Source organism: Protomyctophum bolini (genome assembly GCF_963924005.1).
Source record: "Protomyctophum bolini genome assembly, chromosome: 10".
Lineage (NCBI taxonomy): Eukaryota > Metazoa > Chordata > Actinopteri > Myctophiformes > Myctophidae > Protomyctophum > Protomyctophum bolini.
Genome location: NC_137871.1, coordinates 21,319,833 through 21,336,181, shown reverse-complemented (window position 1 = coordinate 21,336,181; position 16,349 = coordinate 21,319,833). Strand labels below are relative to the sequence as shown.

The following is a 16,349-nucleotide window of genomic DNA, read 5'->3' as shown; positions in this document are numbered from 1 at the left end:
CGTGCTGCTGCAGCTGAGCGGAGAGCCCAGCCAACCTGTCTGACTGACTCAGTGTTGCCAGGTTCTGCGAGATAATTTAGCAACGAATGAATGAAAACAAGCCCAAAAGAAGCCACTAAGCCAGTGGTTCCCAAACCTTTTCATGTCAAGGACCCCCGTCCCCCATATTGACACTAATTAGTCCGCGGACCCCCATTTGAAGAGATAATGCCAGGGACCCCCATAAGAGAAGATTTTTTACAGCTCTAGCAGTGATTCTCAACCCGTTTCATTTCAAGGACCCCCAGTTTGACATGCATTACTCTACGGAGTACGGACCCCCATTTAACCGCATTTCTATCTCTGGGACCCCCAATATTGTAAAATCAATGTTAATTTTAGGGTCCATTTGTACACTATTTATTTATTTTATTATTATTATTATTATTTTATTTTTTGCGGCTTACGCCTTTTTATTGGTTTTTTGAAGGGACAGACAGTAGGCTGACAGGAAACGGGAGAGCGATGGGGGAAGACATGCAGTAAAGGCCGTGTCGGGCTCGGGAGTCGAACCCGCGGCACACTGAGACTGGATTAACCAGTCGGGTGCCCAGACGGTTACGCCACCGCCTGGGCCATTTGTACACTCGGGCTCATTCATAGTCTGGATTTTCGGTGGTTAGGTGACCACCGAACTATATCATGACGTCACGAGCCGTGGTGAAGAGCAAACCACCGCCCCAGCCCTTCTCTCTGTTTTTACTCACCACCGCTCAATGTTATTTCAGCTCCGGTGGTCAGCTCACCACCGGAGTACTGGTGGTCACCTCACCACCGAAAATCCAGACTATGAATAGGCCTTCAGAGTTACGGCTCATTCATTGTCTGGATTTTCGGTGGTGAGAGTGGTGGTTTGCTCTTCACCGCAGCTCAGTGACGTCATGTTGTAGTTCGGTGGTCACCTCACCACCAAAAATATTAAGGCCTATTCTATTCATAGTCTGGATTTTCGGTGGTGAGTTGACCACCACTCCGGTGGTGAGCTGACCACCGGAGCTGAAATAACGTTGATCGGTGGTGAGTAAAAACAGAGAGAAGGGTTGGAGCATTGGCGGTGGTTTGCTCTTCACCGTGGCTCGTGAAGTCATGTTGTAGTTCGGTGGTCACCTAACCACTGAAAATCCAGACTATGTATGAGCCTTTAAGACTATGAATAACGCTTTACAAACCTTTTTTCAATATTGTTTTTAAACATTTTAAAAACTCAAATCTTGTCCCGGCCTGGCATAAAATATTTTCAGATGTGGTTCTGATGACAAATACATAATTATTTTGGGGGTCCTTGACATGAAAATGTTTGAGAATCACTTGTTTAAACAACATTATGAAAAAACAAGCCCAAAAGAAGCAACTACACTTCAGAAACAACCCCGGCCCCCAAATATTTACAAGCAATTTGCAAACGAGCACAAAGTTGCTTATAACAAACGGACATGGCAACACTGAATGTGGGCGGGCCGCATGAGCTGCGCATACACAGCTACGCAGATCTACAAGTTCACAACCCGTCAGTCACAGAGTTATGGCCACGTTTGATTGCTTGTACATCTGCTGTTGTTGTAACGTGATTTTTTTTAACCTCAACCACAAGCAGGCAATGCACTGCTGTCACCCTGGTGAATATAATTAAGTTGTAACAATTTCATAGTTTTAATGTTTTTATTTAACTTAAAAAAAAAGAAGACGCGTTTTTAGATTGTGTTCATCCTTTAAAGCATATTTATAAGAGAACTATTACATTTATTTTTAATTTTCCAACCCGGAAGGTGAAACATGGTGCTTCCGTTCGGCCACAGAAGAAGAAGAACACTAGAACAGACAAATAGTCTACAGACATCTTCACGCAGCAAACATGGCGAACGCAGGAGCCTCCGTGGCTTCCCTGTGGACCGAAGTGAACCGCTGTGGACAGAGTGGAGACTACACACGGGCCTTGAAGGCCATCAGCAGAAGTACGGTTTGATGTCTCCTATATACTGTGTTATTGTCCTTTTTCCCTCTGCACTGCAGATACCACCACATCGCTCCAAGATGTGGTTGCGTCCAGCTGTTAGCATTAGCCGGGCCGTGCTAACTTAACTACTGTAGCAGCTGTAGTAGCGCCTCTTTGGCTTACTGGCTCGACATCTTAAAAACGCCAAATCATGCTTTACATATTGTACAGGACAGGTCGGCATTTGCTGTAACATGATATCTTTGACAATCAAGCTATTGTATGTGTTGTGGTTTAACTAAAGAGATGCATTAGGCCCTGAAGTGTGTCCTTATTGACCACTGACCAGTGACGTGTCCCATGTCAGCTACCTCTGTTGGAACCTTTCTTTGGCTACATTGTCACCATACTAATTATTATATATCTATAAACATTCGGTGTAGTCCTGATGATTATACATGCACGTTACGCTTCAGATAACACCAGGGGTTGACTTGTGGTGGACATTTTGGTCAACATTCCAAATGGTCCATTTGGTTCCATTTGAACACTAGAGTTAAGGGGGACAACAAGACATCTGACTGAGTACTAGTTGGACTCCTAATGTGCCATGGCCCATAATCGTAGTAAATAATTGTCATACATATTCTAAAAAGAACCTGGAGACTTCATTAAGTGGGTGATGAAAATAAGAACATTATTTATATAAAAAAATTGCATGTTGGTGACCCCTGCACTTTACTGTCTGATTGGTTGAACAATGAACAATGAACACTCAGGCATACACGTTGACTTGGTCTAACTCTAAAAGGATAACCCAAAAGAGGTCCTGTTGACTTTGAGGTCCTCAATGGTATTCAATTCATCAACATTACATTAAAAAATCCCACCCGTGTGAAGTGAGGGGTGGGTCACATTTCTATTTTCGAAGGGATGAGTGATATTTACCTCCCCCTTTGGCCTGTCGAAAGGTGGATTTAAGCCAGTGATCCACATTTTAAAGCCAAATTCCAATACCTCAAATCTCGCTCACTCGCACTCGGTCACTTCAGCATGGTGTTACGGTGAAATTGGTGATCTTCTAAAATATGTGACAATCGTGTAGACAATCACATAATGTCAATGTAAACCTTGCAGTTTGTTATTGCAGCAGTATTATTACTAGTAGAGTTCAACCTAGCTGTATTTAGGCCACGCATTTAAAGACTTCCATGTAAGTTGGTAGCCCCACAAGCAGAACCCAATGGTAGTAAAGTTTCTGACATTTTTAAGACTTTATACCATTGGGTCCTTGTCCACCGCCGGGCTGCCACCAGGTATGCACACATACATACAATGTAAACACGTTCGGAGAAATGAATCTGCGCAGTTTTACGACGTTCTTTCCTGTGCGGGCTTCTGAATGTGTGAACTATAAGTACCTATACATACCTCTGAGAATATCTCCTGTGTCGCGGAAGCCGTTAAGTATTTTAAATCTATGTTTGATTAAAAATGTCGCTTCTTCCTACCTTGTTTATTGACACCTCATTGTACTGCCTATCTGGCTAGCTAGTGGCGCTATAGCTATGACGGAGCAGATCAGAGGCAGGGACGTAGCCGGCAAAGCCAACCGCACATCGGGAGGCGGTACAATAAACGGTAAATAAACAAGAAGAATCAAAGCGACATTTTTAATCAAACATGGATTAAAAATACTTAACGGCTTCCGCGACACAGGAGATATTCTCAGAGGTATGTATAGGTACTTATAGTTCTCACATTCAGAAGCCACCACAAGAAAACAAATCGTCAGCGTGCGCAGACCAACTTAATGCGGAGTTTGTTTATGTCCGCGTTCCAACAATCGCATTCGAAAATATAGATACGTACAGGGACCCTACATAAAGCGACATCCAAATTTCATAAAAGCTTTATGGAGGGTTCCGAGAGGGGCTAGTAAGTTGGATGAACACAACAAGATGGTAACCAATTTCGGCAGGTCACCAATTTCATCATAATTTGCCATGCTGGAGTGACCGAGTGTGAGTGAGCGAGTGGCCGAGATTTGGCCTAAGGGATGGGGTCAGGGCATTCCACACTTGAGTGGCAGTGCTGTAGGGTAGGATAATTGACTGAAGATTGATTGAAGTATTGTGGCTGTGGGTATCGCTCACTTTCTTGAGGTATTTAGGGCAAAGTCAGATTGACTACCTTGTAAGTCGATTCCATTTTGAATAGCTTAATTAACACCCTGTCTTCTACCCTTGATGCATACACTGTCTGTAAATTGTGTGTGTTTGGCTGGATATATAATTAAGTTCTATGCCAATGAATGACCTGTTATATTAAATGTTTCATCGTTCTCTTGCAGTTTTGCATGAGGTCAAGGATGACGTGTCAGCCCTGCACTGTAAAATTGTATGTCTCGTCCAAAATGGCAGCTTCAAAGAGGCACTGAATGTCATGAACAACCATTCAAAGGTCCTAGCCAGGTATACTGTGTTTCATCTGTTAAATAATCCAGTAATGTGTGCTAAATCTTAATGACGTCATATGTGCAGCTTTCTGGTAACATTAAACCAAAGAGAGCATAACATCTTCTGGGCACACAATAATTTACCCTAGCCTCGACCTTATCTATGTTAGATAGCATTTTATGTAGACTTATATAGCAGTTTATGTAGACTTATAGCATTTTATGTAAAAATAGCACTATAGTGTATATATATGCATAGTTTCATTATATAGATATTCCACTGTTACATTCTTAGCTTACGATTGATTATGATTCATGATAACTACTTTGTATGTGATGTGTGTTTTTTATTCTTGCTCTCAATGTAAATCACTCTGGATTAAGAGCGTTTGCTAAATGGTTATTGTAAATTGAAATGGTGCTGATGTTTGTCAATTGCCTTATTGCTGGTGCCTTAACTATCTGTTTCAGTGATGATGTTGTTTTCGAGAAGGCTTACTGTGAGTACCGGCTGAACAGAGTGGAAAGTGCCCTGAAGACCATTGAAAGTGCTTCTGAGCAGACGGACAAATTGAAGGAGCTCTATGGCCAAGTGGTGAGGCTCGTATTTGAAATTAATGAATTGAAATCCTGATTTCTTTGTTTTGTTGCTATATTTGAATTGGAATCCAACATTGGACATAAAACAAACATTAAGCTACATATATAGACTTAGTCATTAAAGCGGGTCAAGTTTGAAATTGTAACCGCTGAAGTCGATAATATATCAGTATTCTGATATTAACCTGTGGGCCGCATTAAGTGCTGGTGGGGGCCCGGGCCACCAGTTGCCCATGTATGCCTTATGGCATAAGGCTTAGGCTACCTATGCCTCACCAGAGGAGAATTGGTACATTATTAGGGTTGAAGTACTGCCCAAGTGAATTGAGTAAATGAAAATAATATAAAATGTAATGGCCGAAGATTCTAACAGTGCATAGCTTTTAATATGTTGCAAAGCATTGTTGAAATCGGCAGAAATGAACCCCAATTGTGTTTTAATTTCAATTATTTTGGCTGAGAATGAACCATCCCTGCTGACTGACTCTCATTATTTTCCTTGGCCTAGCTTTACAGACTGGAGCGCTATGATGAATGCAGGGCTGTGTACACAGACCTGATCCGTAACTCCCAGGATGAATATGAGGAAGAGAGGAAGACCAACCTGACTGCTGTGGTCGCTGCTATGAGTCAGTGGGAGGACGCCCCCCTGGTGAGTGCAAATGCATTTATTATGTGAACCATTGATCTCGCACTCCTCTATAGGGCTTGCAAGGAGACTATTGCTTTGCTGTGAGTTTTCAGGGTGTTTTGTACATCCACATTATCCACATAGATCCTGTTTGTGTGTGGTTGGGGCCTTGGGGGGGATGTTTTTATCTGCTCATTGGGATATATTTGCTTGTTTGTACCACAAATATTAGTCGCATGCCTAGTCTACAGCATTTTGCAGATCACCTGCCAGTGAGTGGCATATGAAGCATATTACTTATGGACCCTACACTGCAGGAGTTTTAAAGTTGTCGGCGAGTCATCAGATCGTTGTGCATTTCACACTGCAGGAGTCTGTTTTTTAATCGGCTGTCATTATATCTTTGTGGCTTTCACACTAAACGATTGATCGCCGACCAGGGATCACACACTGCAAGAGTTTACCAAGATGCGATCCAGACCCGATACATATAGGCAGCGGCTACATCATTTGTTTTTTTTATCCCAATTCATGCACATGCAGGATGCCGTGATACAAGCACGAGACCCAGACAGGGCGCATCTCTCTCTCTCTCTCTCTGCGTGCACGGCACACCACACACACAGGAATAGCTGCCAGGTTACACAGGGCGACATGTTTGTGATACCGCTATAGTGAGACAGGAAGTTATAATCTTGAGTTTCATTAAATAAGGGCCGATTCATACTCCTATTTTACCGCTGTACAGTGCCGAAATGATTTCGGCTCGTCAGAAATTTTCAGTAGCACCGAAGAGCTGACTTTAGGACGGTACCCGCCCCGAACCAACGCCGAACCGACTTTTATTCGGCTCTAAAATAGGAGTATGAATCGGCCCTAACTGTCTCTCTCCGCACACACACGAGGACCAAAAGTTTGCTCTCGACTGTTGATTCCCATGCGGTTGTATCAACATTATTCAAGTGGCATGCGTAACGGCAATATTGGGCTAATATAGGCTACCGTACTACACAGGGATTTACCGACGGAATGAAGGTTATATATATATATCTGATCATCTTCTATACAGACAGATGGACAGCAGTGCTGTGAGCAGTGTGCTCTCATTGGCTGTAATACAGGCCTTATCGGGGCGCTGTCGCAACCCAGTTTATACTGTATGATATCCAGTCGGTGACAGAGTCAAATATCAAACGTGCTAGAAGTTCAGAAATGGTCGGGGAGGCGTCGGTGAGCGCTTTTATCAGCGCTGGATCTTCTCGCAGCTCCTTTCTCACACAGCGAGCAAAACCTCGCTGATCAAAGCCCGATTTTACGTCAGATTGGGGTTTTGTCGGCGAGCACCAAAAATGCTCCCCGACAGCATAATCGGAGCAAATATCGGGCAGTGTGTACGAGCCATTATGAATGGAAGTTCATTCATTTAACAGGAGTAGTTGACCCCGAAGATGACTTATTGTTATTTTCTATCAGTTACACACTCCATGAAGCCTTGAATTCATAGAAATTATATTTTTACATTAGGCCAATAATATGATGACTGCTGGAGTCTGCTATTGACTGGGCATCGAATTATTCGTTTAATTACAAAAAGTTGCCATGAGTTCAAGCCTTCATGGGGTGTGTAATTGAGAGAAAATGGGTAATTTTCTTGATTAACTACTCATTTAATTTAAATAAACAAATTTATTTCACTCTCTTCATTTCCCTCCATGCCTGTGGGTTGCAGGATGATCTTGGCCTTCCTGAGACAACGTATGAGCTTTGCTACAATTCTTCCTGCACTCTTATTGGTCAAGGAAAGCTTACAGAGGCCTTCAATAAACTTCGACAAGCAGAAGGTCAGTTTCCTTTTATTGTAAGCTCACTGTCTATTTGCTTTTTCATCCAGACCTTGGATGAAACCAAGGTCCATGTCTCTTTTATTCAAACCTGTGCTTTGTTTTGTTTTTCAGAGCTTTGTAGAGTTTCCCTGAGTGAAGATTCAGTAAGTGATTTTTGCAAATGTAATCTGGTTTATTTTTGTATTTATTATTGGGTGCCAAAACTGTTATTATTATAATCACATTGCTCATTGCACAATTAGTAGATGCATTGCTTACAGTGTGTTAGCACAAGTGCTAATTTTGATGAGGGCAAGAAGAAGTCGCAGGGTTCATCAACATGCCCGTACACGGACAAATTTGTCCGTGGCAAAGACTTGGTCTTGTCCGTGGCAACATTTTAGATTTTCTGTTTTATAATGTTCTTATTTTTATCATAACACCCAAAATACTGACTGTTAAGACAGGTTTTCGTGTTCATTCTTATTTAGAAAATGTATGACAATTATTTACTATGGCACATTAGAGTCCAGTCCAGTATAGTGGTACTCAAATGTTGTATTTGCAAAGACCCCCTTAATTCTGAGAATGTTCAAATGTTCCATCTATTTGTGTTTCTGGTATTATTATTGTCCACTCATGTTGTATGTGACTATGTCCGTGGCAAAAATGGAATTTAGACAAAAAGGTCCACCACAAGCCAACATGGCGATGACCCCTGAGTCTTGGCAATGATATCTTTTGAGTCTATTCCATGAAGGACAAATCTGCATGGGAGGTCATGGTGTTGTGTTGCATGTCTCTCTGTTGCAGGATGTGACCGAGGAGGACATCGAGTCTGAGCTGGCTGTCATCCACTCGCAGATGGCCTACATCATGCAGTTACAAGGCCGGCCAGAGGATGCGCTGCAGCTCTACAACCAGGTCATCAAGCTCAAGTGAGTCATTTCCAATATGCATTTCTTGAGGATTTAGAGCTTTTTGGTGTTATTGGAAATTCCCCCCAAACAATCTCTAAAAGTTTGGGTTTAATTGCAGGCCATCTGATGTGGGGCTGCTTGCTGTGACTGCCAACAACATCATTACAATAAACAAGGTTGGTAAATTGTAAAAACGCCTTCTATAGCCTGACCTGTTGCTATATACTGTACATAGCAACAAGAACCCCAAAAGGGGTTCCTGTCCAGATAAAAGGGTTAAAACACCAAAATGTTTAGTTCAATAGAATAATGGGCACATAATAAATGTTTTGAGGTGCAGAAGTAATGCAGTGGTGACTTTTAAATCATATCATTTGTGTCAGCATATCACCCATCATATCATTCAAACTAGTGTGGGATATATATATATATTATTTTTTTAATATGTCACAATAAAGTATTATTTGGTGAAAAATATTGTCATACGGTATTTTAAAACACTGGTTTAAAGATAAAGAAGGGTTTTCATTCCATTTCTGAGAGTACTGTCTGCTCTTGCAGGACCAAAACGTGTTTGACTCCAAGAAGAAGGTGAAGCTGACCAGCGCTGACGGCGTGGAGTACAAACTAGCCAAGAAGCAGCTGCAGGCCATAGACTTCAACAAAGCTCTCCTGGCCATGTACACCAACCAGGTACAGTTTCAGTCTGATTTATTATTAAGTACAAATTACCCCTTATGCTTAAAAATATTGTAAATAGTTTGACAACTTATCGCAGCAACCAAAGCAAAAGGAGCTAAGTTCATAATGAAATGCAAGCCTCTAAACTGGGCGGTATCTACTTCTTCCACACTTACTGACATTTACTGAAGTGTGTGGGTTGTATGTGTATATGGCATATTTATGTAAAGGAAAAACGATAAATTGTTATGGCACTATGGACTGTCAAATAAATGCATCATCTTCCGAATGGACAATTTCTTTCCATAATAAAATACACAAACACAGTAAATTAGAAAATGGAGAACTAAAGATAAAGGGTTATTCCCCTGTTGGCTTCTCCTCAATAGGCTGAACAGTGCAGGAAGCTGTCATCCAGTCTCCAGAACCAGAATCCGGGTCACCCCCGGCCGGTACTGATCCAGGTCGCCCAACTTTGCAGGGAGAAACAGCACAGCAAGGCCATCGAGCTACTGCAGGTACAACAATCTACTTTATTGTTCTATCAATTTTAGGGACGGTAATTTTAAAATAAATAAGAATTTTATTACCATGTTTCTGTTCTGTTTTTATAGATTTTAATCCCCTTTCTTGTTAGTCCCTCTTATATTTGCAAATAACACGTGTTTATCATTACAATGTTATATTTCAGTGGAAGTTCTTCATTACAAATTTCTGAGACTGTTTATTTACAGTTGTGACGACACAGAGACAACTCCCTATCGCTAATCTTGGACCACAATGCTTATATGAGACAATTTAAAATGATAGTTCTATGACAGACTTGACAGTGCTTTAATGAAGTGACATTATTCCGGTAGTGTGTCAACCCTGCGGTCGCTCGTCGCCTATATTAAGGCGTCTTACTGGTGCTCATCCTCTGTTCAGGGCTCCGCTGAGCCATGACAATTCTTTTTACATGTTGCCTGTTTGGTCTTTTGTATTTGATTCATGGAGAGACTATGATGTCCATCAAGAAAATTGACATGTCTATTATCCATTTCTAAGTTTTATACTTCATCATAAAATAATGTTCTACTTTCTCTTTTAAGCAATTCTCAGATCAACATCCAGAAAGTGCAGCCGACATTAAACTAACAATGGCACAACTCTACTTGATTCAAGGTATCGGCAAATGTTCTCTACTTATTTTTATGGCATGACTTATTTACCAAGAATAAAAGTCTACCCTGTAAAGCCTAATAATGAAAAAAAGTGCATATAGGCACTTGGGTGGCACAGTGGTAAATTAGCTGTCCACTACCACGGAGGTCGTGGGTTCAAATCCACCGTGGTGCAGCCGGCTTTGTCAAATGTCTCTATAGGAACACAATAGAGATATAGTCGGGGCGGTACGCCAGGCGGCGAGGGTGATAATTGGCACTGCATGTAATCCTACGGGTTGGGGCGGCACCTGTCAGCAGGGAGTATTCCAATTCCATATATGGGCCCGCTGACCTCATTATTACTGTATCAATCAATTATCCGAGGACTTGTGTTGAAAAAGCTGAAGAGTTAAAACGTTAATTTTCTTTCTACAGGTCATGTTACAAAAGCATGTGACACCTTGCGGTCAATTGAAGATTTCAAGCACAAACCAGGAATGGTATGTCCAAGTTAACCACTGTGACTCAATACAATGTGTACAATCTTCAATCAGGAAATCTATATGATTTTGGTCAGTGCTATACCTTTAGTCATGGTTAAAAGGGCAAATTCACATACACAATGGTGGTGACAGTGGAGTTCCCATGCAGCACTCCTCATTTGCATGAATTTGCATTCTGCGTAGGCTCAGGAATAAACATCCAGCCCATGGCCTTTGTGTGTGCAAGCCAATGTTGGTAAACACAAATGGCACTGGATAGAGTGTACTTGGAAATAAATACACTTAATTTAATGTAAGGAGCAGTGAATTTAATAATGAAGTAACAGAAAAGGGGGAATTGTACCACTCAGTTCACACGGGTGTGATTTTTAATATGTAACTGTGATCGGAGGCAGACAAGATAATGGTGGGTTTTCTTCAGTGACATTGTTAATTTTCAATAAGGCATCCTCACACTTCAATGCTAATCCAGCTAATGAGTGTAAATGATTTCTTAGGTTTCAGCTCTGGTAACGATGTACTCCCATGAAGAAGACATTGACAGCGCTATTGATGTCTTCAGCCAAGCTATTCAGTATTACCAAGACACGCAGGTTTGCTTTTGCTTATATACTGTATGTGTGTAACATTTATGTACTAATGCTACTTTTAGGAAATGGCTGCACAATATATCGTTATCGTATCATTGTCGGGGTATGAACAACATGCGCAATATCATTATCGCAAAAAGGCAACGGTATGGCGATATAGATATAGTATATATCGTCCACTTCTAAAGCCAGCAACATCCCTCTGTGCCCCTCAGAAAATAAACCACCACTCCGTTTCTCCCTCTTTCATGCTCCTGTTGGTGTGTGTGTGTATTTTAAGTGTTGCAACACTTAAATAAAATATAGAATATAAAATTCTAACGGTAATATCGATATCGCAATATTTGGCATAAATACCAAGATATGAAAATGTGTCCATATCGTACAGCCATACTTTTGGATGTGTTTCTTGAATCTGTGGGACACACTGTCTGTACGTCCTTGAAAGGTCATGTTTGTTTTTAGTAGCCTACTGCTATTTTGAGATGAGCTTCAAGTAATCAAGTAATCTCAGATTCATTCATAAAATGCGTTCAAATGAAAATGGAGTTGCATAGAGTTATGAACTGGACAATGTACTTGAGAATATGTTGGCTTGTTCTTTTTGGTCTTGTTGTGTTATTTACTGTACTAGATGAATATTCAGACAGCATTCTGGCATGAAAATAAAGTTTCAAGTAGTCTCCACTCTCATATCGGGATAGGAAAGTGTTGCTCCCCTTGTGGAATTTATTCAGTGTTAACGTTTGGATCCGCGAGGCTTTTCTTCTGACCGTAAAGTCTGAGGGAGAGTATATATCTACATGAGGGATATTCATTTGTATTTTAATCCTTACTCAAAACCAGCCTGGATCCACCCCACACCTCGCCCTTGTACGGGAAGCTGCCAATTTCAAGTTGAAGCACGGACGTAAAAAAGAGGCCATCAGTGATTTGGAGCAGCTTTGGAAGTGAGTACAGTTCCAAAAAGCTTGAGCTAAATGACATTCTGTTTTTAGTTTGGTCTTGGCAATGTCCAAGCCCAAAAATAAATAAGTCATGGGCATGTGTTCATAAAACACCATGAAAATATGTGAGCTTGTAAATCTGCTATTTTGAAAATATAATTTAGGTTTTAGCGGTTGTCAGATGAATTTTAACTAATTGTCTCCTCCCAACTACAGACAGAACACCAATGACATCCACACATTGGCACAGCTCATCTCTGCCTATTCCTTGGTAGACACGGACAAAGCCAAATCGTATCCTTTCACCTGATTGACATGTCTGATGAAACAAACTAAAGATGTTACTATTGATTCTAATGGAGTGCTATTTTTCAAGACACTGAATTGCACACAAATTATTTACAATGCTTACATTATTGGAGTAGGTTATTTGCAGTTAATTTCCATGTTTTCCATTATGGTATTGGTGGGGCATTTTTTGAGAGCTATATTCTTGCAATTTTGGAAAAGTCTCCTTTTTAAATTTTTATTATGGGTTAGGACTCAGGAGTATTGTTGGTACTATCATTGTTACTTGAGGTCATATGCATTATTACCATCTTAACCATGTTCTCCAGCCTGAGTAAGCACCTCCCATCCCCAGACACCATGGCCTTGAACATGGATGTAGATGCGCTAGAGAACTCACACGGTGCAACCTATGTCAGGAAGAAGGCTGCTAAAGTTACAGGAGAAAACTTGCCCAAAGAGCAAGGGTGAGCCACAAATTCCAAATAAAACCTGTATTGTTGGTCACTTCAAATACCAGAAGGCAGTGCAATTTATTTATCACATCAAGGAAATGTATGTGCATCTCTGAAAGAAAGTGAATACGTAACATTACAATAGTGTCGGTTCATGATGGTGTGGCCTGCCTGTGATATGCCACAAACCATTAACAATTCTGTGGTGCTTTTTCATTGCACAAATTCACTCTGTCTACCGAGCAATCTTCGTTCCTACTCTCACCTATGGTCATGAAGTGTGGGTCATGACCGAAAGAATAAGGTCGCGAATACAAGCGGCCGAAATGAGTTTTCTTTGACCGGTGGTTGGCATCTCCCTTAGAGATAGGTTGAGAAGTTCAGTCACACGAGAGAGCCGCTGCTCCTTCGCCTGGAAAGGAGCCATCTTAGGTGGTTCGGCATCTGGTTAGGATGCCTCTCGGCCACTGGGAGGAGACCCCGGGGCAGACCAAGCTGCAGTTGGAGGAAACGCATCGACTCACTGGCCTTGGAACGTCTCGGAATCCCCCAGGAGGAAGTCACTAATGTTGCTCTGAAGAGGGAAGTCTGGAGCACTCTGGTGGAGCTGTTGCCCCCGTGACCTGACTACGGAAAAGCAGTTGAAGATGGATGGATGGATGGATGGAAATTCACTGACTTAGACGATACCTTTTTTTTAAAATGATGAATTTGACATATCCGATACCTAACCAGACTTTGCTCTCTTCACAGCCAAGGTGATATCAAGAAGAAGAAGAAGAAAAAGAAAGGTTTGATATTGCTTGATTGAATTCAGTACTTTAAAAGTTTGCAGGAGGCACACTTACTAGATGTCTAAACCACCTAAACTGGCTTCTTTCTACATAAAGGTATAGCTAATGCTATACAGCTCCTGCTGTTTTGATTTCTAATAGCTGGTCTCCCACTCTGTCCTAACCTGACTCCACCAGATTGCGGCAGTATTGAGTTCACAAGTTCCCTCCTCCTGCCTGGATCTGGGCTCTCAAGCTGAAACGATAAACTGGAAGCAGCGGGACAAAAATGATGATCTCCATAATTTCGAGTTGTAGTCTTGTTAGGTTGTGTTTACATTTGCACTGTGACAGTGCTTCAATACGTCATCAGTATCGCGTTGATCCCGCCTCTAGCGGCCGCATATCTCTCCGGTCAGAAATGGCTCGGAGTACATTGTCAAGAGGGACCAGATGGGAGCAGGAGGAGGAACTCACTGCTGCCACCTGCTGGCGGAGTCAGGTTAACTCTGTCCTCCCTCACTCGAGAACAAAAACAAGATTCTTGATCTTTCTCTTGGGGTGGACAATCCACCGGTTTTCTGTCTGTCAATGTATATTGTGCTGAAATGTCATCACCAAATTCGGGTTGAGGACATACCTGACAATTATTCTAACATGTTCTGTTGTTGCTTTTAGGCAAGTTACCCAAGAACTTTGACCCTACATCAACCCCTGACCCAGAGAGATGGCTGCCTATGAGGGAGCGCTCTTACTACAGGGGCAAGAAGAAGGGTAAGAAGAACCAGCAGGTGGGAAAAGGCACGCAGGGAGCATCAGCAGCAGCATGCGCCGAACTGTAAGTAAACTCAATACGATGACAAACTTATATATATTCAGCACATAAAAGCAAACCCTTAAAAATTAAAAGGATATAAAGTAGAAGATAATATACGTACAACATATGAAAGACTAAAGCTAAATCTCAAAATGCAAAATAAAGAAGACTTTTTCTTTTCCATTTCCCCAGTCATATTGTACACCTTTTCAACAAATCACTTAAATCCGCTATTGTTGGCAATCGCATATAGTAATGTGCACATTCATGTGCATAACGGCTGTTTGCTCATTTTCTTCTGTAAGCAAGCAGCTGTCCTTGAAACAATGTTTCCAAATTGTTATTCCTTTGAATATTCCCTGAGCATTCATTGTTTAGAGGAATTGCATTGACTGAGTGACTGATATTTTCCCCAGGCTCTGTTACCGAAGGCTTCAAGTAATTATTTAATTGTGTAGTATACCTGTAGATGCAGGCATGAAGTTGTTCTGTAATTTCCAGCATCAGGGCAGCCTTCAATGAAACACCTTTGTTTTATTCAAGGGACGCCAGTAAGACGGCTAGCAGCCCCCCCACTTCCCCAAGACCAGGCTCTGCATCTGGCTCTGCTGCAAGCAGCGCTGGGGTCCCTCCTCGGCAGCAGAAACCTGCCGCCTCAGGCGCCACTCGCAAGAAGGTCCCCCAAAAGAAGAAGAAAGGGGGGAAAGGAGGCTGGTAGTCTGTGGGGATTGAGCAGCACACGCAAGACAGACTAGAATCTTATTATTTTTCATGATAAATCGCAAGCGTTGTGGTTTATGCATCCATTTTCTGAAGTAATGTTTTTTAGACAGTTATGTACAAACAAAGTCTTAGTTATTGTATGCATTTCAGGGGCTGTAAAAACAACTACTCGCATCAAATAAAAAGTGTTGTGTTGATGGTAATTGCCAGAGACCTCATTATTTGTTTATTGCAAAGAACTGCCCTTTTTTTTAGGTGCATATGTCATACACGTGTTAAAGATAATTTCACCAAAATACCCTTACATCATCTTAAATATGAATAAATTATTGTTCATTTAAAACTAGAGGGACTACAATGACAGCCGTCATGACTGAAACTTTATTCAACATGCCCATTTTTTGTCCTCATTGTTGGCCAGAAAAGGTGATGGGCGCTATGTTCAGAATTATTATTTTTAAATCCATGGCATGTTGTTTTTGGGATCGTTTATGATCAGAAGATATTTTGGCTGAATATGTGACCCAATTTGTTGTATCTTAATAAAAAGTTCCTTAACAATAGTCATGGGTAGCCTTTCCATCTTTTTCAAATGATTATTTTTATCGGTCTACTTTCCCAGGTTAAAACGTGGAGCAATGTGGTGTTAAGCTGAACTATATGAGTACCCTAACTCCTAGACCAGTGGTTCCCAAACTTTTTCATGTCAAGGACCCCTAAATTGATACTAATAATTAGCCCGTGGACCCCCATTTGAAAAGAGATGCCAGGGACCCCCCATAAGGAGATTTTTACGGCTCTAGCAGTGACTTTCAACCCATTTAATTTCAAGGACCTCCAGTTTGACATGAAATAGTCGAAGGACCCCCATTTAATGGCATTTCTATCTCTGGGACCCCCAATTTATATTGTAAAATCAATGTTAATTTAACTGTACAAACTAATTTAGCTGCGGACCCCCTGGAACTCCCTCAAGGACCCCTGGGGGTGCCCCGGACCCCACTTTGGGAACCACTGTCCTAG

General features: G+C 41.5%; 1 protein-coding gene across 1 annotated transcript; it reads left to right on the top strand.

The window, feature by feature from the left end:
* The first annotated feature begins 1,857 nt into the window (after positions 1-1,857).
* On the top strand, positions 1,858-15,529 carry srp72 (signal recognition particle 72). The gene is made up of 19 exons (XM_080774072.1): positions 1,858-1,991; positions 4,326-4,446; positions 4,902-5,025; positions 5,539-5,682; positions 7,391-7,502; positions 7,617-7,648; positions 8,298-8,422; positions 8,523-8,580; positions 8,966-9,097; positions 9,475-9,603; positions 10,177-10,249; positions 10,666-10,730; positions 11,231-11,326; positions 12,170-12,273; positions 12,487-12,564; positions 12,888-13,025; positions 13,767-13,804; positions 14,465-14,624; positions 15,147-15,529. Exons 1-19 carry the CDS (start codon positions 1,892-1,894, stop codon positions 15,319-15,321), a joined length of 2,004 nt encoding a protein of 667 aa, XP_080630198.1. The 5' UTR covers positions 1,858-1,891; the 3' UTR covers positions 15,322-15,529.
* The last annotated feature ends 820 nt before the right edge of the window (positions 15,530-16,349 follow it).